At 48.5% G+C, this 21,263-nt stretch overlaps 3 protein-coding genes across 8 annotated transcripts; all 3 read right to left on the reverse strand.

The window, feature by feature from the left end:
• Positions 1 to 18: 18 nt before the first annotated feature.
• Positions 19 to 9,574, reverse strand: si:dkey-181m9.8 (E3 ubiquitin-protein ligase RNF31). Of its 4 annotated transcripts, none has more exons than XM_040022204.1 (17): positions 9,409 to 9,574; positions 8,313 to 8,403; positions 5,703 to 5,768; positions 5,448 to 5,614; positions 5,133 to 5,257; positions 4,838 to 5,055; positions 4,364 to 4,761; positions 4,100 to 4,282; positions 3,933 to 4,031; positions 2,843 to 2,932; positions 2,662 to 2,764; positions 1,570 to 1,688; positions 1,120 to 1,233; positions 972 to 1,038; positions 807 to 900; positions 561 to 729; positions 19 to 428 (listed from the first exon to the last, which is right to left on the reverse strand). In XM_040022204.1, exons 1-17 carry the CDS (start codon positions 9,451 to 9,453, stop codon positions 300 to 302), a joined length of 2,277 nt encoding a protein of 758 aa, XP_039878138.1. In that variant the 5' UTR covers positions 9,454 to 9,574; the 3' UTR covers positions 19 to 299. The 4 variants fall into 4 exon arrangements, 3 of the variants coding, with proteins under 3 accessions (XP_039878138.1, XP_039878129.1, XP_039878145.1); XM_040022195.1 differs by having other exon boundaries at positions 19 to 461; XM_040022211.1 differs by lacking the exons at positions 19 to 428; positions 561 to 729 and having other exon boundaries at positions 802 to 900; positions 1,120 to 1,214; positions 2,582 to 2,764.
• Positions 9,575 to 9,647: 73 nt separating this feature from the next.
• On the reverse strand, positions 9,648 to 13,835 carry cunh7orf25 (chromosome unknown C7orf25 homolog). 2 transcript variants are annotated; one of them, XM_040022838.1, is made up of 2 exons: positions 13,704 to 13,835; positions 9,648 to 11,154 (listed from the first exon to the last, which is right to left on the reverse strand). In XM_040022838.1, exon 2 carries the CDS (start codon positions 11,136 to 11,138, stop codon positions 9,882 to 9,884), a length of 1,257 nt encoding a protein of 418 aa, XP_039878772.1. In that variant the 5' UTR covers positions 11,139 to 11,154; positions 13,704 to 13,835; the 3' UTR covers positions 9,648 to 9,881. The 2 variants fall into 2 exon arrangements, with proteins under 2 accessions (XP_039878772.1, XP_039878779.1); XM_040022845.1 differs by lacking the exon at positions 13,704 to 13,835 and adding an exon at positions 13,302 to 13,654.
• A 620-nt stretch (positions 13,836 to 14,455) lies between these two features.
• dnajc1 (DnaJ (Hsp40) homolog, subfamily C, member 1) lies at positions 14,456 to 20,403 on the reverse strand. Of its 2 annotated transcripts, none has more exons than XM_040022508.1 (12): positions 20,128 to 20,403; positions 19,212 to 19,313; positions 19,069 to 19,115; positions 18,824 to 18,989; positions 18,653 to 18,723; positions 18,461 to 18,554; positions 16,707 to 16,788; positions 16,446 to 16,612; positions 16,221 to 16,340; positions 15,766 to 15,814; positions 15,096 to 15,463; positions 14,456 to 15,016 (listed from the first exon to the last, which is right to left on the reverse strand). In XM_040022508.1, the coding sequence occupies exons 1-12, from the start codon at positions 20,386 to 20,388 to the stop codon at positions 14,948 to 14,950; spliced, it is 1,596 nt and encodes a 531-aa protein (XP_039878442.1). In that variant the 5' UTR covers positions 20,389 to 20,403; the 3' UTR covers positions 14,456 to 14,947. The 2 variants fall into 2 exon arrangements, with proteins under 2 accessions (XP_039878442.1, XP_039878435.1); XM_040022501.1 differs by having other exon boundaries at positions 18,626 to 18,723.
• Between the last annotated feature and the right edge of the window lie 860 nt (positions 20,404 to 21,263).

The following is a 21,263-nucleotide window of genomic DNA, read 5'->3' on the forward strand; positions in this document are numbered from 1 at the left end:
GAAGACAGGACGCCGAGGTGTGTTAGGACAGCTTTTATTCATTAAACTTGGTTAAACAGGTAAAGTGCAGCGAACAAAAACAGGATGCTCAAACTCCGCCTCCTGAAGTCTGCTCAAGACATGCTAACAGATGCTAAAACTGGCAGCTTCCATCGTTAGCTTGTTAGCTGAACTCTGATTGGCTGCTCATATTTGGTCCCTAATTAGTATATTTGTGCTGAGCCAATCAAAACACAGGGCCGCCCTGTCATAGCAACTGATGGGTGTAGTGGGAGGTCATACTTTAGGAGTGGGTGGAGTCAATCGCTTAGCAGCACATGAGGGGGCGGGGCTCCAGCAGGCACGGTGACGGGCAGAGGACAGAGGTTGTTAATGCGTTTAACCGGAGAGCAGCGCTGTTTCCTGAGAGGAGTGCAATTGGTCAGCGTCTGCAGAGAGACAGAATTCTGCACTGTGATTGGCTGAAAAGAAACATGGTTGAAACAGCACATCAGACTTTCAAAATAAATCTCAGGCGTCATTGTTGATGACGAATAACACCATCTGGTGATGTCACTGACCATGCGGAGGCGATGAGTGTAGAGTGGCTCTGGCTCCTCTGGTTTTCTGGTCGGAACGGTAACATGCCAACGCTGAAGCTCCGCCTTTATTTCTGCCAGACTGAAGAGGACCGCTGGGTCAGCACGGTAACGGTTAATCAGCTCCACCAAACGCTCCTTATAGTGTGACCTGTCAGGAGAAAGGGGCGGAGCCTCTAAGACCACGCACATCTGGCAGAACATCTTTACTGGGAGCTGTGGTCTTACTGGCAGTATCCTCGGTGTTCAGGTAACGCAGGTCGACCACAGGGCTCCTCCCTCTGGCTGCCATCGTCTCTCAGCTCCAGCACTGGACAGGACGCTGGAACGGGAACACACCTGTCAGTGACTCTTGGACAAAGGAGATGCCAGGTAGACAGGTAGAAGTCTCACCTGGCAGAGCGGTGTCAGGTGAGCTGACCTTGGGCGGTTCCAACCAGGAGGGAGACACTCTGTAATGCTGAGACAGGAAACAGCACAACTGTAAAGTACTGATCACAGAACAGCTGGGAACACCTCAGGTTGATCTGCTGGCTCTCACCTGCAGCAGCAGGTGGAGGCGGGTCAGGCTCCAGTCCCTCAGGTAGTACAGGCAGTCTCTGGGGTGGTGAGCATGAAGACCTTTGCTCGTACAGTCTGCAGAGAAGCCACAGGCCTGCAGAGGTTAAACAACACAGGTGTCAAGTCTCTAACACACCTGTCTCGTGCACCTGGCCCGGGCACTTCGGTGCTGGAAGCCGAACCATTTTCTCGTTAACTTCAAAAACATTAAAGAACTCAAATTATCAGCACGATGAATAATCAGAGCAGGTGGCTTTACTCATAATCAGACCGTTTATAAGGTGAGACGCTGTGATTGGCTCGTTTGATAACGATGTAAATATGGAACCGAGGAACACCTTTCAGTCGTCTAACACTCGTTACCCACAATCCATCACTCTCTGACCAAACACCTGGAGCTCCACTTACACACAGCACAGCTGGAACTCACCGAGCCCAGAACGAAGCGCTGACTGCAGCCGCCGCAGAACTGATGACCGCACTGACTGCAGGTGAAGTGGAGACACCCCCCTTTGGACAGGCTGAAGACCAGCTGGCAGTTTGGACACTCTGAGGACACAGAGGGAAACGTTAGACCAGGACGGACCAGGCTGAGCCTTAGTGCGACTAAACCTCATTCGTCCAGGTGGGGAAATCGCTGGTTTGAGCGAGGAGTCGAGTGAAAAGACGTAAGGCCATCTCGGAGTTGAGGAGGGGGCCACCATCCTACCTACAATGCTGTGAATGCAGCCAACTCTCGTTGAATGGGACTCTTTGATCAGTGGACGTGGCAATCTGCATATTAATGATCATAAACTGACCTCACAGCCCACTGGTCATTCAGTGGGCTGGTTTCAGCCATTATGTAAATATAATATATTTAATATAAGGTTGAAACCTGCAGTCAGCTGACACTGAAGAAGTCACCTGATGGTGGAAACGTCCAGAAGGACACAATCAACATTTGGACAGTTTGTAAACGGATGTTCTTATACTTCATTCACACAAGCACTTTTTCTGAGCTGTTAGCGTTAGCGTCTAACATGCATCACATTCACTCTCCGATGGATGCGTCGCAGAGCAACATGGTTTCCAAGGATATTTGGCATGCAGACTACGGGAAAGCCAGGAATCAAACCACCACCATTCAGTCAGTGGATGACCTGCTCTACCGCCTGAGCAGCCACCATGTCCTCTGTTCATGGATGCTAAACGTTAATGGAACAGCTGGAGACCAGGACAGACCAGGTCCCGGCGTGTCAGCTCAGAGCCCCCAGGCATTGCTTTCTGGGTTTTTTGGCGAGAACACCCACGCCGATCGTTGACTGGACCGGGTCAAGTCCTCTGAGCGTCACGCTTTCGGTGATTGAAGGCCTCGTGTGTTAGTTTGTAAACAGCAAGAGTAAAAAAGCCTTCAGTCACATGCTGACTGCTTCCACTTCTACCTGCTTGCTTATAACCACCTGAGTGATGGGGTGAAACATTAGGTTCAGGTCCTGCAGGAGGCCCTCAGAGTCTCCTGGACCTGGTTCTGGGTTCGTACCGATGCTGCTGTACAGCTGGGAGGTGCTGTGAGGGTCCGGCTGGTTCTGCTGCTGCCACACTTGGAACTGCTCACAGGACAGACCCTGATGCTCGGGGGACCACTGCAGAACACAGGGACTGTGGTCAGGACCCGATCTGAGGCTGGTTCACCTGTGTGTGTGCGTGAGAGCGTGTCTTACAGGTGATCTGCACTGAGAACAGGTGCTCTTCTTACAGCTTGGACAGTCCATCCTGAGGCGCTGGGCCTCGTGCAGCATCCCGAATGAACACTGAAACACCAAACAACAGTCGTCTCAACAAGGTTTATTCTGTAAGGTCAACGGCCCACAGTAATACAAAGAAACCCAACGAACGAACAAGCACTCAGCGACAGCGGGAAGGAAAAACTCCCTTATAACAGGAAGTAACCTCCGGCAGAGCTCAGGGGCTTGGTTGGGGGTCGGGGGAGGAAGAGCCAGAGATGAATAATCACTAATGATTAAATACAGAAGGGTGTATAAACATGTGAGTGAAGAAGAAACACCCAGGGTTGGATCAGGTGACCCTGAAGCCTCCCTTACTCATGCTGCTATAGGTCTAGGCTGCTGGGGGTTTCCCATGATGCACTGGGTGTATGCTTTAGCAAAAAGGAAAGTTTGAAGCCTAATCTTGAAAGTAGAGATAGTGTCTGTCTCCTGAATCCAAACTGGAAGCTGGTTCCACAGAAGAGGGGCCTGAAAACTGAAGGCTCTGCCTCCCATTCTACTTTTAAATACTCTAGGAACAACAAGTAGGCCTGTCGAGTCGTTTGGTACCGGGCCGCGAAAGTTGAGGCTGAGGTGTGAAATGTATAGTTTTCAGGGTTTTTATCGGTTTTCAGCGTTATTTTGTTATCGTTTTGATCGTTAACTCTGTTTTCCTGGGTCTTTTCACGTGTGTTATGAATAAATCTTCTTTTTTTCGGTACCGGTACTGGTTTTATTTTGTTGTATTTTTCCGCGACACCTTAAAGGCCGGTCCGTGAAAATATTGTCGGGCATAAACCGGTCCGTGGCGCAAAAAAGGTTGGAGACCGCTGCTCTAATGGTTAAGATTTTATTTGTCATGAAGTCATGACTCAGGACAGGCTCTGACAGCCACGCTGCAGAGACAAAAAGTATCCCACAGCGGGTCTGAGGACCGAACGTCACGCAGCAGATGATCACAGTTTGTATCGATGCTAGCAGCGGTATTCATTTCTTGCTTCTGTGAGCGTCTGGACTGCGAGGCTCAGATCGTTCGGGTTCTTACGTGAGCACACCAGCAGAAGTTGGGCATCTCCTGCAGAGCTCGGTCTCTGAGTTTCCTCTGGAACAGCTCGTGGACGTCAGCCGGTAGAAAGTGGCGGATCTACACCGACAAACAGACACGTGTCAGAACTGGTCATCCCACACAAACTAGGCCGGAACGCGCCTCACCTGTGTATCCAGCAGGTTGAAGTAGTCCATGGACTCTTCCAGCCCGCCCTGACCTCTGACCTCCGGTCGGCCACACTGGGGGCAGACCAGCTGATCGACATTGCGCTCCTTAATGGCCGTTGTGAAGAACATCTTGAAGCACGTCTGACACAGGAAGCAGGAGCAGTGCGTCATTGTGATGATCTGCGGGGAAACACAGAGAGAGAAGAAGAACATCAGCCGGCTGCGCGCGCTCTGATTGGCCGGTTCAAACCTGTGGCTCACCTTGCTGAAAGACACCTGCTCTTGACAGATGGGGCAGCTGTGGCTCAGGAACCTGAGAGCTGATGCGAAGTCTCCGTTTATCTGGACCGCCTCCAAGACATCGGCCAGACTGAAGCTCCGCCCCTCCATCGCCATCAGAGACAGAAAAACTGCCGCCTGGTCCGGAGGGAGCCGCGCCGCCGTTCGGGACACAGACTGGAGAAGCTGCCGAGACGCCAGAGTCTGGCTCACCTGGTCCGCTTGTAACTGAGATCTCTGAGGACGCTGTAGCTCAGGTGCTGCGGCGGATGGCCGTCCCGTAACTGGACGGCGTCGCTCTGCTTCTGATTGGACAGATCGTTCAGGCGAGTCTCCATCTAGCCTCAGCTCACCCATCATCCTGCTGAGGGGTTCTGTACCTGCAGGAACCAGAACCAGGTGGGTTCAACTTTTCTCACGTTCACCTGGAGCTTGTTCGTGTTTTCTGAGACTCACCTGAGGAGGAGTTTAGGAAGGGGTTGGTGTGGTGGTTGGAGGTGGGAGGCAGAGCACTGAAGTCAATCCCCAGCAGTTCATCGGTGTATGACCTCGCTGCCCTCACCTCCCCACTCTGCTCACGCTGGCTGGAGTGGACGGGACTTTGGAAGGTGACTTCAGAAAGTTGGCGACCCTGCGGGGAGGAGGAGGTGCAGTTGTGCAGGGGACTTTGGAGGCTGCAGAAGGAGAAACCACTCTCGTCAGTCCATCTACGTAACGGAAACACTGACTGAACACACAGTGAGGAACTGACCTGTCAGCTGATACCTGTTCACCTGCAGGGGGCGGAGTTTGCACAGGGCACCTGCTATAAAGGGGGGTATCCTTCTGGAAGGCCCGCCTCATCTCTGACACGAGTAGTGACAGGTTGGACACGCCCTAGCAATAAGTGGCATAAACATAATGTTTAGAGTGTGTTTTAGCTCCGCCCTCTGCCTGTGTGGAGGCTCCACCTTCTTAAACATGTGTTTTCAGGTATATTTTCACTAATAGTTAGTTTTCTGTTGGGTCAGAACTGTCCACTGAGCCAGCTGACTCAGCCCCACTGAGCATGCTCAGTACATCTTACCTCAGCCCAGTTTGTGAGCGCGTCCAGCCTGATGTTCCCGGCAGCGTCCACGCACGGACAGGTTGGGTTTATCACCATGGAGACCGATGGGCAAACATAACAGCGAGGCCTCGATGACGGGTGCGTCTCGTGGAGCCAGATGCATACTGGGATATTATACTCACTTCCTGTATGAAAACCAAAGCGCCAGCTTGACCTTCATGATGTCACTACAAACAGTAAACAGACAACATGGCCGACAGCTCGGAGGCTCACCTTCGTACTGAACAGGAAGTGTCCCGGCGAGAAACAACAACTTCTTCTTTTGTTTATTTGGGAAACCTGAAACACAAACTCTTATTCTGAAACAGGAAATCGCCCTGATTTACCAAGCCAAGTCTCAATATGCGTACTTGTGCGTACTTGTGATACGTCATCAGTCGGAGACCAAGTACTGTTCCTATTTAAAGTACGCATCAAGCCGAGAACGTGAAAAAGTCCCGAATGTGTTCTCGCTCCGCCCGTTTTATCGAGCATGCATCTGTGGTGACTTGTGTGGACTTGGTACAGCTAAATATCCCAGAATGCATTTCGTCCAAAACTGAAACGCGGCAATGGCGGACGAGCGCGGCTAAAAACGTTTAAATTAGAGATGGACCGATCCGATATTACGTATCGGTCCGATACTGACCTAAATTACTGGATCGGATATCGGAGAAAAATAAAAAATGTAATCCGATCCATTAAATATCACGAAAGCAGCTCACAAAACTTGCAACACGCCGTAACTCACCTCAGAACGTTAGCACGTCGGAGCAGTATGCATCACGTGATAGAGCGGCTGTGGCATGTCGGTGGTCTGGATAGCATGTGGAGCTTCGCTAGCAACCGGCATTTCATCTCCGACAAAGTTATCCCCGAGAGAAGTAAAGCAAGTGTGTAAGTCCATCTCTGAATGTTTGTAAAACATTCCTGCGTTAAGCTTAACAACCGATATATGGAGTGACTGCCTCTTCTTGCTGCTACTTCAATCATGAAACTGCTTAACGATCAGCTGATCGGCTTTTCTGTCGTGAGTCCGTCTGTCTCTTGTTTGCTTTTGGCCACTTTGCACCAGAAAGAGGAAACCAGCGGCTGAACAACAGCAGCACGTTTAAGTTTGATCAGCTGTTGTTAGGATTTATTTAATATTACTTTCTACTCGAGGATCTTTTTCTACATCTGACGCTGGTAACTGTGCAGGGGCGGATCTAGCAAAGTTTAGCCAGGGGGGGCGATAGGGCATTAACAGGGAAAAGGGGGCACAAAGACATACTTTTCTTTCTTATTCTCATTTAAAATGTCGAGCTTTTAATAAATAATTATCTGACACCCAAAGTTTTAATCTGATGTAAAATGTATAGAAGTCCATTACTGTATATAGTAACTGTTAAGTCTAATATACCCTAGTAAGCTGTAGTACTTTTTCCTTTGGGAAGGTACCATCTGTGCAGTCTGCAATTTTGTTGAAGAAAGATGTTGAATCTATTTAATATTTCTTGAAAAATAATTGATTTCTGTGCATTTTTTTTCACACTGCATCAAATTAAGGTTGATTACGTCGATTAAGCATCATGAGGTGGAGCGTGAGGGGTGGTTCCCTATTTTTTATTTATTTATTTTTGTTGTTGCTGGGAGTTGGAACCCTATTAGTTAGGTTGCTTAATATTTACGCTAAGTACTTTTTAAAATACCAGAATAGGGAGGATGGTGTAGGTTTAAGTTTATTAGATTGATCAGTATTGCTGAACTATGAAATTTTTTTTTTTTGCATACAGGTATAACAGAATAGTTTTAGTGTAGTTGTTGTTTTAAACTTGAGTATGAACTTATACAAAATGCAGCAAGATATTTAAAAAACAGTTTTGTTGATTAAAAAACACTATATCGGATTCATATCGGTATCGGCAGATATCCAAATTTATGATATCGGTATCGGACATAAAAAAGTGGTATCGTGCCATCTCTAGTTTAAATATTACTCTTTCTGGGTCACAAAATAAACTTTCAAGTTATTTTCAGGCGAGAATGTAGCTGTGTAAGCTTCAAATATCTGCTCTGTTTATCAACACATCATATATTTCTGAACGCGCGCCAACGTTTCGGAGACGTCTGTGACCCGCCAGCTCCATAGCAGACAGCGTGGTCGAGGATCACTAGAGCCGGCGAGAACAGCGGACTCCCGGCACATCGTTCCCCCCCCGTGGTCTTTCACTACTCAGGTTAAACATGATATACAAGTCTCTCAGGTAACTTCAAAATGTCAATTTTTTGGTTTATTTCAGTGTTTTATTTGCTCCTGTGTTTTGGATGAGATATGTTTCAATTCAGGAGGAAAGTTTTTCACCAGCATGTTAATATGTGGAGATTCTGAAGGCTGTTTCAAAATGATCAGATTATCATTTAAATATTTGTTCAGTTCTCTTCCAAACCCCAGCAGCTGTCTGTAATGTTTGAGTGTCCACTAAAATAAACATAAAAGTGTTCTAACAGCTCACCTGCTTTTTATCAAGGCATGCATGTACACTGATTTTATTAATAGAGATTTCGCTACTCAGGTTAAACACGATCTATAAGTCACTTGGATCACTTCTAAATATTGATGTTTGGTTTATTTCAGTGTTTTATTTGTTCCTGAACAAATCAGTTTGGCTGTGATTGAAGTTAAGCTTCATAACATATTAATCACAGTCAAATTAAGAGGCTCCAGACCTGTGACATCATCAAGTACGCTGGCGTTCTAATTGTACAAATCGCGAGAGAACGCGATCACGGACTCGCACGCTTCAGAGTTGAGAAAGGGCCTGACAAAATAAAACAACAGGAAGTCATTTCTGAGGTACTCACAGTAAAAATCAACGTAGAGACGAAGATCAGGGAACAGAGACTGAACCGAGTGAAGGTCACACAGGGTCTCACCTGGATGCAGGTACCCACACTGAGGAAGACAGTGAGGAAGAGGAGGATTAAACGTGGTGAGGAAGAGGAGGAAGAAACATTAGCCAGGGTGAGGAAGAGGAGAAAAGATGAGCCAGAGTGAGGAAGAGGAGAAAAGATGAGCCAGAGTGAGGAAGAGACAACAGCCAGAGTGAGGAAGAGGAGGAAAGATGAGCCAGAGTGAGGAAGAGACAACAGCCAGAGTGAGGAAGAGGAGGAAAGATGAGCCAGAGTGAGGAAGAGGAGGAAAGATGAGCCAGAGTGAGGAAGAGACAACAGCCAGAGTGAGGAAGAGGAGGAAAGATGAGCCAGAGTGAGGAAGAGGAGGAAAGATGAGCCAGAGTGAGGAAAGAGGAGGAAAGATGAGCCAGAGTGAGGAAAGAGGAGGAAGATGAGCCAGAGTGAGGAAGAGGAGGAAAGATGAGCCAGAGTGAGGAAAGAGGAGGAAAGATGAGCCAGAGTGAGGAAGGAGGAGGAAAGATGAGCCAGAGTGAGGAAGGAGGAGGAAAGATGAGCCAGAGTGAGGAAGGAGGAGGAAAGATGAGCCAGAGTGAGGAAGAGGAGGAAAGAGACAACAGCCAGAGTGAGGAAGAGGAGGAAAGATGAGCCAGAGTGAGGAAGAGACAACAGCCAGAGTGAGGAAGAGGAGGAAAGAGACAACAGCCAGAGTGAGGAAGAGGAGGAAAGATGAGCCAGAGTGAGGAAGAGACAACAGCCAGAGTGAGGAAGAGGAGGAAAGAGACAACAGCCAGAGTGAGGAAGGAGGAGGAAAGATGAGCCAGAGTGAGGAAGAGACAACAGCCAGAGTGAGGAAGAGGAGGAAAGATGAGCCAGAGTGAGGAAGAGGAGGAAAGATGAGCCAGAGTGAGGAAGAGGAGGAGCTTGCTTCTAGCATTTAGCTGCCGAGCTAACCCCAGTTGACCGGCTAGCAGCAGCAGAAAGTTGTTATCGGACTTGTAAAGTTTGATTTTGAAGCTCAGGGGCAGCTTCACGGTCTCGTTCTCACCTCCGTCAGAGTGCGGAGCTCCGCCTCCCGCTCGACCTGCGGCATCTCCCCCACAAATGGCTCTCAGAAGCGGGGAAGAGCTTGAACATCCAGCCGCTCCCACAGTCACATGCTAACAAGCTAACTGACCCGACTGGAAAAACAGACGCGCCCTCTTCCGCCCACAGAGTTTCAGAGTAAAGGCATAGCCTCGCAGCTGGAGGGTTACTTTATTTAAAAAGGCTCGTGGTTTCAGTGAATTGATCAGTACATATACTTTATTGAGCAGATACATATACAGGAAGTTTAAGCAGCACGTGACCACACAAAGACTCAAACTAAAGTTTTCCATTTTTCTCTCCTTTCTTTGAACTAAACCTTTTTTCTCCACACTGTAAACTTTAATTTAAACCCAAGCTTTATTGTCACTGATGTCTGATCAGCCTGATTGATTGAAACCGTCTGCCGCAGATGAGTCAACTGTGGGCGTGGCCTCAGACGGGTGTGGCCCTCCACTCTTTGCCCTCGGTCAGCGCTCTTGGCTGGTGGATGAACACGCTGTACCGGACGCCCTGATTGGCTGCTGCCCGGACAAAGCGGCTGTTTGCTGTCATGGTAACGGCCCTCAGCCAGTCTCCGGTGCCAAAGATCATGAGTGAACGGCGGTTGATCTTGGCACTGGGCGTGAGGTGCAGAGTGCGCTCCGACGGCTGGTCATCCACCACGTGGAGGCGGGCCAGCAGCTTCTGAGCGCGCTCCTTCTCACCAGGCCCGCCAAGCGTGTTCAGAATGACCTGGAAGTCGTGGACGGCGGCACGGCAGGCAAACAATTCCTTGCCCTCCATAAAAGCGTCAAGCTGCGGAAGCACCTGCTGGTGGCGTTCCTGGGTGGCCTGCTCTGTCAGCACATGCTCCCTGAAAGCGAAGTGGCACCGGCCGTGGCTGAGCGATGACACGTACGTGATGAGTGTCGTGATATCCAGATTCACCCGCCGGCACTCTTCTACATGCGCTTGTGCTGGGAACGCCAGGCTGGCCACCACTGTGCCGCGGTCAACCCGCGTGAGCTCTGACGTGTCCTCCTCCTCCTCGTCCACCTCGCCGTCCTCGTCTTCCTCAGCTTGTTCCTCCTCCTCCTCCTGGTGGTGCTCTTCCTCCTCCTCAGTTGCCACAGCATTCACAGCCACGATGTCACCGCGGACGGACACGCCCATGTCCCGCAGGTGGTCAGCCATGGGGCTGGAGACGCCGTTGTAGAAGGCGAAGATGACGTGTGGGTGGCAGTAGTGTACAGGCTGCTGGCGGCTTGCCTGCAGGAAGTCCTCGGCCTGTCGTATGATGCTCTTGTCGCCATACTGGCCCCGCCCCTGCCAGATGTTGTGAAGAGCCTCCGCCTTCCTGCCCACTGCCTTCACCCAAGTGTGTCCCCCGTTGGCGACCACGTCAACCACCAGGGTGCGGCGGTGCCCGGCAGAGTCCTGGTAGGTGAAGACGTGCAGCAGCGCTGTGATGTCATCCAGACTCTGTGCAGAGTCCACGATGGCCGTCAGGTGGGTGAGGTTGGTGCTGTGCAGGTGAGACTCCTTCACGTGTACCTCTCCTGCCTCCACCCGCCGCAGGAAGCGCAGCTCAGCTCGCAGCTTCCCACACAGCTTCTGGTGACCCTCGACACCCAGACACAGCGTCTCCGCCCGCTGCAGCAGCTGCTGGGCAGAGCTAATCCTCTGTTGGAGCACAGCCTGCAGGGACATGGCATCTGCATCACACCTGAGGACAAAGAGCGTATCAGAGAGGTCACTTCCTGTTTGTAGCCGAGATAACGACTCCAAACGAATCATTCAAAGTGCATCTTCCCGATTCACCTGCACAGGTCAGGAAGATCACCTGCAGTGACTCAGACAGGAAGTCAGGTAGCCAGTGACTAAACCCAGTCTAACCTGTTTTATGATGTCATCGTAAGTGTTTATTTCACTCTCTGTTTACACCCAAAACCTTTATATGGCGCCCGTCTGACAAGACACCACCTGCTCCGCCTCGTTTCACCTAGCACTGACATCGCCATCCTTCTACGCTCACCGTCTGTCACGGTTGGGGACAGTGGGTTTAAAAGTAAAATCTTTTAGTTTGATTATTGTGACATCGACTCATTGAATCAGTTTTAAATGTATTTTGGGTCTCAGCTTAAAGCTCACAAAACTACTTCAACAACAGCAAACAGCAGGTACACGCATTCCACACAAAGACGTAAACACAGAGCGTGGATCGTTCACAGACGGGCTGCAGGTTTCCTCACGCTGAGCTAAACTGACTGAACCAGCAGCCAAAGAAGATCCAAAGTACGCTTCAAACATCCTCATTCATCCCCTCTGACTTTGGCTCTGACTTCCTGCACAGCTCTCTAGGGCTGTTCGATATAACGATATATATCGGATGATGATATAAAAACATCTCTCGTTTGATTTTACGCTATCGTTTGTTTCCTGGTGTCGCAAAATAAACTGTTTACGCCAATATTTTTTCATGGCTTTGATGTCACTGTAGTGGCTATATTAATTTCTTAAAGTTCTCTCTTTCTCTTATATTTAATATAACCACACTACAGACAGACAAGCGCTTGTTTTTATGCGCGTTGTCGTTAGCAACAACAAAGGTAAAACCACCGCGTGTCCGCTTGTTTATTTTCCACATACACCTTTCACAATAAAGCTCAAGATTCCGTTGAGACTTTTCAAAATAAACTGAATCACGTGAAAGATGCAGAGTGTTTACGGATGAGAAGTAAAAAAAAGAGCCGTCAGGTGCTAAAAAAATAAACCTTAGACTCAAACGTTAGAACAGGCTTTTCCCCGCAGCACGCCGTGTAATAAATACTCACAAAGAAAACGGCAGCTGTTACAATTTATGTCTAAAAATGTATCGTTTTATGCATCGGTTAAAACACTCGACTCTAGAAGCCCAGCTGGAAACACTTCACGCAAGTCGAGCTGCCCGAGATTCACAGAATTTACAGAAAATGTTACATTTTTGTGATTTATATCGTTATCGGACGACAGATGTTTTATATCGGGATATGAGATTTTGGTCATATCGCACAGCCCTACAGCTCTCTCTCTCTCTCTCTCTCTCAGTGTGCTCACACACCAGTTTACCATCAAAGCTCTGCTATCGTCATGAACCAGTCTGCTGCTGTGTTCAGTGTGTCGGCCTCTGATGTCACAGCCCCATTTCTGCTCTACAGTACTGAACACATGTAAACGTCAATGACTGCTCAGCTGTGTCTGTAATCAAACCTCTGTAACTTTGCTTCCCTTCAGCAGCACCAGTTCATGTTCACATGTTGATTCATGGTTTTCTTCAGTTTTTGTTCTACTGCGGAATATTTTAAGGTCATCTGCTATAAAAAGCCAGGCCAGGAACATCTGCTTCATGTTTTATCCTCAGTTACTTTGACACAAAGCTGTGATGCTCACACCTCTGATGAAGTCTCACAGCTTTGTTTGTATACATGGATATAACTGATAAATGAATTATAATATTTCTGTCTGAGGCTAAATTGAATGAGGACCTTGTGAATCAGAACTGCAGATTGTAGAAACCAGCGATACGCAGACCTAGCTTTGGGGCACAGAGCTTGTACTGCTGCCATCATCCCAACTCTACCCTTTGAGTGGATTACACATGAAGTCTGATGACGTTGTCCTCTTATTCAAACACTACAATGAACGAAGCAGCTCTCCGACCACGTCACAGTTGAGACACGTCTGTCGACTTCAGCTAACCTGAACAAACATGAACCCTCTGCAGGGTCGCCATGGCGTGCCTTCAGCATCACCCCATCAAAGGTCGGTCAGTTCTCCAAATTCTCCCTCACCTCGTGACTAACCCATCTATACTGTACTGTAAGCGTTACTCACAGAACTCTTCCTAAAGATCAGAGGTCAGGAAGGTTTGATGACGTCAGCTGTTGTAGAGCTGCTGCATGCTGCTTACACAGGTGTTTATATCACACACGCTGCTGATCCGGTCTATTCACTACTGATAATTGATCGCTGTCCCGTGACCTTTGACCTGGACCGTGCGGCTTGTTCTTCTTGAAGCTCACCCACGTTTGGGTTTTCCTTTACTCGACCCTTAAAGCTGAAGTTTGTACAGGTATGAACTCACCTGTACAAACTCGCATACCTTTGAACGTTAGCTCGTTAGCTATGATGCTAACATGACGTCAGCCCGGTATTAAACGTTGATCTGTGACGTAATTCATATATTTAAAAAAAAAAAAAGTCCAGAAGCTAAAAGGAAACTTTGACGTTACTTACGGCAGCAGTGACGTGTGCGCGGCAGAAATGTGCTACCTGCGAGGCTAATGCTAACGCTAACTGACAGCAGTTTCTTCCTCTGCGGCTCTGCTCAGCTGGCAGGAAGAACCCGGCCGCTTCCGGCAGGATTTTCAGAACAAAGGCGGAGTTCAAACCTTAAATACAAAATAAGAGCTCGTAATGAGAGAGGCTTGCATAGACCAGGTTCCGGTCACTGCTGCTGTTATGGATGTGATCCCAGGTGATTACCGGTGCTAGCGCTTGATGCAGTGTTTTGATTTTGTTGCCACTGTACTCCTCAATGCAATGCGCGAAAGTCACGTGGTCTGTCAATCTCTATAAACGCTGTGCTTTCCACAGCGCTTCCTGCTGCTTCATTTCTTTGTCAGTTGGTTACCTGGTTACCATGGAAACATGCATCCATCCATTCTGATTCGCGGCTGAAGCCTATCCCAGCTGTCTTAGGTAGAAACACCCTGGTCAGGTGTTGCTAGCACAGAGAGGAAGACAAACATTCACACCTGTGGGCAGTTAGCCACTCAGACACGGGAACATGTTAACCACACACAGACAGACCGCGGCCTGACGGTGGAATTGAATAAGCATAACCTTATTGATCACTTCAGCATCTACAGGGCACTGATCTGTGAAAATGATCAATAAAATAATATTGTAATACAACGTTATCAACTGAGTTTAATCAATATTTAAAAAACGTGTTAAAGAGCAGAACTCAAACTATTGACCACAGGTAAAGAGGAAAAGAAATCAGACGTTTATTTCATGAGCTGATCAGTGCCGATGACAATCAATCAATACGAAACAAGGTTTTATTGTAAATATTTCAGTCAAAGAAAAACAAATAGGCAGCTAATAAATACTGTTTATTGATGAGTAAACACGTGATTGGCTGAAGAGAGATTTAAGGCACATCAGACTGTGAGGTCACTTCCTGTTTCTCACACACACACACACACACACACACACACACACAGCAGAGGGTGGGGCCCAAAAGCAAAGGCGTGACTGGCTGATGATCACAAATCAGAATATCGATCAGTCGATTGATATTACACAGAATTTCTGATCAATGCTGTGAGCATGCTCAGTCTAATCAATATTCTGATCAGTTATCTGTGTGTGTGTCGCCTCGTTGTCCAGTCCTCTAAGTGCTGTGATTCTGTCCAATCAGGAGGCAGCGGACCGGTCACCTGACCAGAGGGGGGTGGAGTCAGAACCTTGCATCAGCTCTTGGCTTGTTTCCTCTTCTGAATGAGCTCAGCGAGGATCTTATACCGGATCATGCACTCCTCCTGTAATCGATACACACAATCCGTCAGTTATTGATCGCTTCTCAATCGCTTGTTGAAAGTTCGCCCGCCCCTGCCTCACCTTGCTCTTTCCCGGGACCACCTTAGCGATGCGGTCCCAGCGCTCGGGCGTCCCGCGAGGGAACTGCTGCAGAGCGAGTTCCAGCAGTTTCTGCTGGTTCTGAGTCCACACGGTGGGCTCCGCCTGAGGCTCCGCCTCCTCCTCATCCACCGTCGCCGGGTCAAAATCTCTCTGCCGACGACCTCTGACCTTCACCTCCCCCCCATCCGAACACTTCCTGTTCCTCCTGCGAACCGTCGGTGCCTCCACCTCCTCCTCTTGTTCCTCCTCACAAGCCTCGCCCTCCCTCTGAGTCATCATGCTGTCGTCCACATTATGTGACTTCACAGGAAGAGGAGGCGCCTTTAGCTCCGACAGCTTTACCAGACCTGAAACACGAGAGAATCGGAGTACGACTGATGTAACCGGACAGAACCGACAGTAGAACCAAAGAGTAGAACGTGACAGTCCTATAAGGAACTTGGACACATATGGAAACGACTGACATTATTACTGGTGTCAAAAATGTAACAACATATTTTTACAGCGTCTTATTTGGTCATCTACAAACTTTGTTCACGGTAATCAGTAATCAAAGCTACGCCACAGAAACGCGACCTGGAAAGTTTATCGACGTTGAACTGCGGCGACATTTTTGTCCAGAAGGCAAGCTGGAGGTGGGCGGAGTTACCTGAGGTGTGGCTCACGCTGTCTTTCATCTGTTTGACTTTAGCCGTCACCTGTAGAAGAAACAGACTCTGTTACAGGAAGCAGAGAAGGTCCAGGAGAGTATGTCCCTGTTAAATGACGCCTCTCTGTATTTAATTATTAGTGATTATTCATCTCTGGCTCTCTTCCACAGCACGTCTTCCTCCTGCCACCCCTCCCTGAGCCTGGTTCTGCTGGAGGTTTCTTCCTGTTAAAAGGGAGTTTTTCCTTCCCACTGTTGCTCATGGTGCTCATGGGGGTCATATGATTGCTGGGTTTTCCTCTGTATGTATTATTGTAGGGTCTACCTTACAATATAAAGCGCCTTGAGGTGACTGTTGTGATTTATGTGTAAATAAAACTGAATTGAACTGAACTGATTGGAGAAGATGATGACAGGACAGCCTTTACAGCAGAGTGAAGACCAAACACACTTACATCGCTGACAGATCGACCCAGCTCATGAGCAATCTTCTCCCAGCGGCCCGGAGTTCCACCTGGGAATTTTACCATCAACCTGCTAAGGAGACTCAGCTCGTCTTCAGTCCAATCGGCAGCCTGAGGACAGACAAAGAGCGTTCACAGAGGCTGGATCGCGTTTAACAGAACCAGAACAGGTCCTCTTTAACACCTGATGTGAGCAATCAATACGCGATCAATAACCTTCTTCTTGGGGGCTCTGCGGTCCTGCAGCCAGTCGTCCATCTGCTCCTCGATGTCCTCGATAGATGTGGTCGGGTCATAACTCTGGGTGTGGTTCTGGTTCTCTGCCGATGGCTCGTAAACGGGAAACTCCACCTTCGGCTTCTTCACCTTCGGCCGCTTCTCTCCTAGGAGGACGGGTTAGCGATTACTGATTGATTACTGATCACTCTGAAGGCAAACTGGCAGCTTGAAAACTGATTATTGATCAGCTGTTCGTACGTGGAGCCACTTCCTGCTCAGCTTCAGCCTCTCTCTGCTCCTGCTTCATCTGCTGATAGTCCTCATAGTACTGCTTCACCTCCTGCAACAAAGAGACTGGGTCAGAACCAGGAGCACCAGAGCTGAGACCAGAAGCGATTTCCACTGCTACGTCATCAGGCTGTGGGACAGGAAGCTTTCATATTTCCATGGATACAGCTCTATCTTGCAGCCGTCACCTTTTCCCGCTCTGTGCCAAAGATCGCCACATTAACCAGCTCAAAGCGTACCGGTACCGAGGGTGTGTTCCCGTTACATCGGTTGTAACAGGAGGTTGGCTGTGTAAGTCCCGGCGTGTGTGGCATCCACAGGAACCTCTGAATCTCAGCTACAAGCTCGTATAAACTGTTTCTACGAACACCAAAGAGCGAAAACAACAAACAGTTAACGGTCACATCATTTCATGAAATGTCCATAAACAAGCAGAACAGAGCCTCGATAGCACGAGCTAACCGAGCGAACAGTACATTCTCTGAAAGCAGAGATTTCAGATTCCTAAACTGCGAGTTTCGTCACGCTCCAGCGAAGATTTACCGAACCAGCCGCAGAAGCAGACCGCTCGATAATAACATGAAGTCAGACTTTTCCTGTTGCTTTCACAGAATAAACATCCAGCTTGTTTCCTTAATAACTCAATCTCACATAATGCCTCAGAGCCATTTCCTGTTAAAAAAAAAATCCAGTTTTCTGCCCAGTTACAGACATTTGATTGGACGAGGATCTTAAATTTAGTAACACGTGTACTTTTCGTGTTGCAACTTCTGATTGATGGAACTGACGTAAACACGACAACGTTACCGTGATTCTATTGGCTCAACGATTAAAAAGAGGTGTCAATCATGCAAATCGGCCAATAGAAGCCAGAGTTACAGCCGCTGAGAGTGGAGGCGACTCTTGACAAATACTCAAACCAAACATTTTTAGGCGTGTAAATAAACTTCCATCATTTCTGCTTTCATCTCTAAATGTAACTGACAGATGTGCCAAACGCCTGGTTATCATCAACAGTGATCTCTCATGTTTCACAGCACAAATCTTTGCACAGATGATGAATATATTTACTGTCGACTGAAGCATATTTTCAAAGAGGCTCTATGCAATAAAATGCAAAAATCAATGAGGCGACCTACTTTCCTGTGTCCCAGCCTCTTTGACACCGTAACATCTGCTGTGATATTTACAGCTTTGTAACTGCAGAGAAACACTCCATTGATTTCAGCAGGAAGCCCAGGAGGGCCCTCGGGGCTCAGCTGGTTCTGTGCTGACGGTCGTCATCTCTGACGGGGTTTCATCGACCAATCGTATCACTGGAAAATAGTGTCATCATTCCTGGAAGATCCCACTGTGGTTAGAGCATTAGGGTGTGAAGCATCTGACACGATCCTGCTACAGTTTAATTGTTCTGGTCCTAAAACACCGGCTGAGCTGGGGTCAGATCTGCTCTGAATCCAGAGCGTTAAACTTTAAAGAATCCCTCAGATCACAAATGTGACCCTGATCAGTGTGGGCACATCTCACAGCTGTGGATTCAAACAGGCCAAACTTTATTGTTATAGTGGAGCTTTTCCTTCCTCAGCGCTGCTCAGTCTGCAGTCGCTCTAATTACATCTAGCTTTGTGATTGGCCCAGACTGCTGCCATACCCGCGCCCCCTCACGTCCTGATAGGCAGAGGCATTGTGGCTATGGCTTACTGAGGAGACCCGCCCACTCTTACCTGCACGGCCTGGGGGAGGTTCTTAATGGACAGGTAGATCCAGATGCTGAGCTTCAGAGGGAGGATGTCCTGCCAATGAGGTCGCTCCTGGTCTCTGAAACACACACACACACATCAGACACACACACACAAAGGAACTCCACAGGTGATGATGTCACACCGTACCTGTCAGCCCGCTCCTGACTGACACACCTGAGCTCCTCTGCAGGTTTGGAGTTCAGCTTCTTCTTCTTCTCCTTCTTCTTCTTACTTAGCAGCTCATCCTGCAGACAGAAGACCGGCCCTCATTGGCTATTTCTATCTGCTCCTTTCGGATTGGCTGCAGCAGATATACCATGACCTCGCTCTGATTGGCCAACTCACCAGCTGTTTCTCCAGGTAGATGGACCAAATGACGGCGTAGTGCCCCACGGTGAGGATGACGAAAAGGAGGAAGCCCAGCTCGACATTGCTCATCTTCCTCACCCGTCTGTAGTAAAACACCGGCTGCCTCCAATCAGGGAGCCCGTTCAGCAGGATGTCATCATACCTGAGGAGTCACACACCTGTCAGAACGCCAAGCTCTGATTGGCTCTCACTGACTGACGTAAACAGATGTAAACACTCACTTGCGGCGCCTCTCCTCATCCTTCAGGACTTCATAGATGGCCACCAGCTGCAAAGACACACACGCTAACAGTCATCAGGTCTCACGAGTGTCGTTTGTGCTGCTGTTGTGTTTAAGGTTGTTGTTGTTTGTCGTTGTTCCCACCTGTCTGAACTGTGTCTCTGCGTTTTCGTCCTTGTTCTTGTCGGGGTGCAGAATCAGGGACAGACGGCGGTACGCCTTCTTTATCTCTGCTCCCGACGCCTCCTGAAGAGAGACAGAGGTCAGAGGTCAGCGTTGGACACCTGAGACCAGGTGATGTTTGCTCTGACAGCAGTGAATGAAGGCCCGTGTGATGGTGTAGAACACGACGCTGATCTGCTGCTGAGTCTCTGTCACGCGGCTCAGGAAACACAGCGGCGGCACTCGGAGCCTGCGGCAGAGAGCCCGGGTTAACGGAGACGGCGGATAACCACCGTGGCCACAGACATCATCTCTGATGGCGTTTGAGATAACTAAGAGAAAACCTGGATATGATGAACTTCCTGTGACTCGTCTTTATTTGAACATTTACTTTCTCGCAGCTGATTCCCACCAGGGTTCCTGTGATGTCACAGGTGTAGAGGAAGTGCTCAGGAACACGTTGAGCACCTGCATTAGAATCAGTCAAAGCTAGATAAAGGCACCTGCTGACCAATCAGAGACGGCCTCTTCAGCCCGTTTATTAAAAGAAGAAGAAGAAGAGTCATTGTGGGTTTTTTTCATCGGCCTGAAAAACACCAACTTCCCCTGAGCAGCTCAACGCCGCCGTCTGCATCACAGAGCAACCTGCTGCTGTGCGAACTGCACATGCTCAGAAACACAGCATTACATTAATAAGCAACCAATAACGGACCAATAACAGCCTCCCCACCCACCTGGCTCCACCTGCTGCAGGTTCTATTGATCAGGTTAAAAAACACATGATCAGGTAACATCTGGTCTGATTATCGATCACCTTCTCTAACGGATCTATCAGCTGTGATCGTCGCAATAATCTTTCATTATGACAACAGTAAACCAGACCCGGCTCGGCACGGACCTGCTCCACGTTCAGGAACTGGTAGAAGGTCTGCGGGATCTCCTCCACCAGGTCCAGCAGCTCCAGGTCCTCGTCCCATGCGCTAAGAGGGGGGACCGCGGAGACCAGCAGGGCCAAGCAGACCAGCAGGAGCCCCATCCCCGAGGACCCGCTCCTGGATCCGGCTACAGAGACCATAGAGACCCGGGCACCCGATCGCTTCGGCAGCCACCTCACACGGTCCGGAACATCCGGCTCTTCTTCTTCGTCTGTGGTGTTCATGGCTGCGAGGAGCAGCGCCCCCGCGCGGGCCCGCTGCAGCTCCGCGCGCCTCTTCAATCACGTGATTATGCTCCGCCCGTTGGAGTACTGACGTCATTTCATTTTACCCTGTTGGAGCTTTCTCTAAACCCATGAGAGCGATATAGAAACATTTAGCTTTACTCAGGTCTCATGGAAACAACGTTTCTGACGGCGTTTGATCAAAACGACTGACTGAGAGACTCGCTCATCTGAAGTTCTCAGACTTTCAGCACAGAAACAGAAATCTACAATTTGTTCCTCACAACAAGAAAACTTTGAAAACCATTCATATTTGTAGTATTTTTAATGTCTTTATTTAATTATTTGGCGTCACTGTATCTCTCACTGTTTTTCCCCTTTAATCGGTATTTCTTCCTATGTGTTTAATTATACACACCCATCTTTGTCTGTATGATAATTTTACACTACAGTTGTATGATGCTGGTGGTCGTTAAAAGTTTCTGTTGAAATAAAGTTGGAGGTAAAAAAAGATGCATTATATCTGTAATACTTGGTTTGTTCCAGCAGCGACTCACAGTCACTCATTTCAGTTTCAGTGGACAGCACACGCTATTTCCACTTAACATACCAGATGTTTTTTGTATGGTGGAAAGCATCTCTGTGCCCCGCCCACTAACCCTGTCACACGTGAGCACACGTGAAGAACCATCAGTGGTTCAGTCTGGACTCATCAGAATCTTAAAAAAAAAATCAAAGTGAGTCACAAACTAAAAACATTTTTGCTGAAAAGTTTTTCCTCCAAATTCAGAGTTGTGCATACTTCACAGGACGACATCAGCATGGAGAGGCTGAGCGTTTGGGACGTGTTACAGCAGTAAAAACAGCAGCTGCAG

Source organism: Simochromis diagramma, unplaced genomic scaffold, assembly GCF_900408965.1.
Source record: "Simochromis diagramma unplaced genomic scaffold, fSimDia1.1 OVJJ01000385.1, whole genome shotgun sequence".
Taxonomy (NCBI): domain Eukaryota; kingdom Metazoa; phylum Chordata; class Actinopteri; order Cichliformes; family Cichlidae; genus Simochromis; species Simochromis diagramma.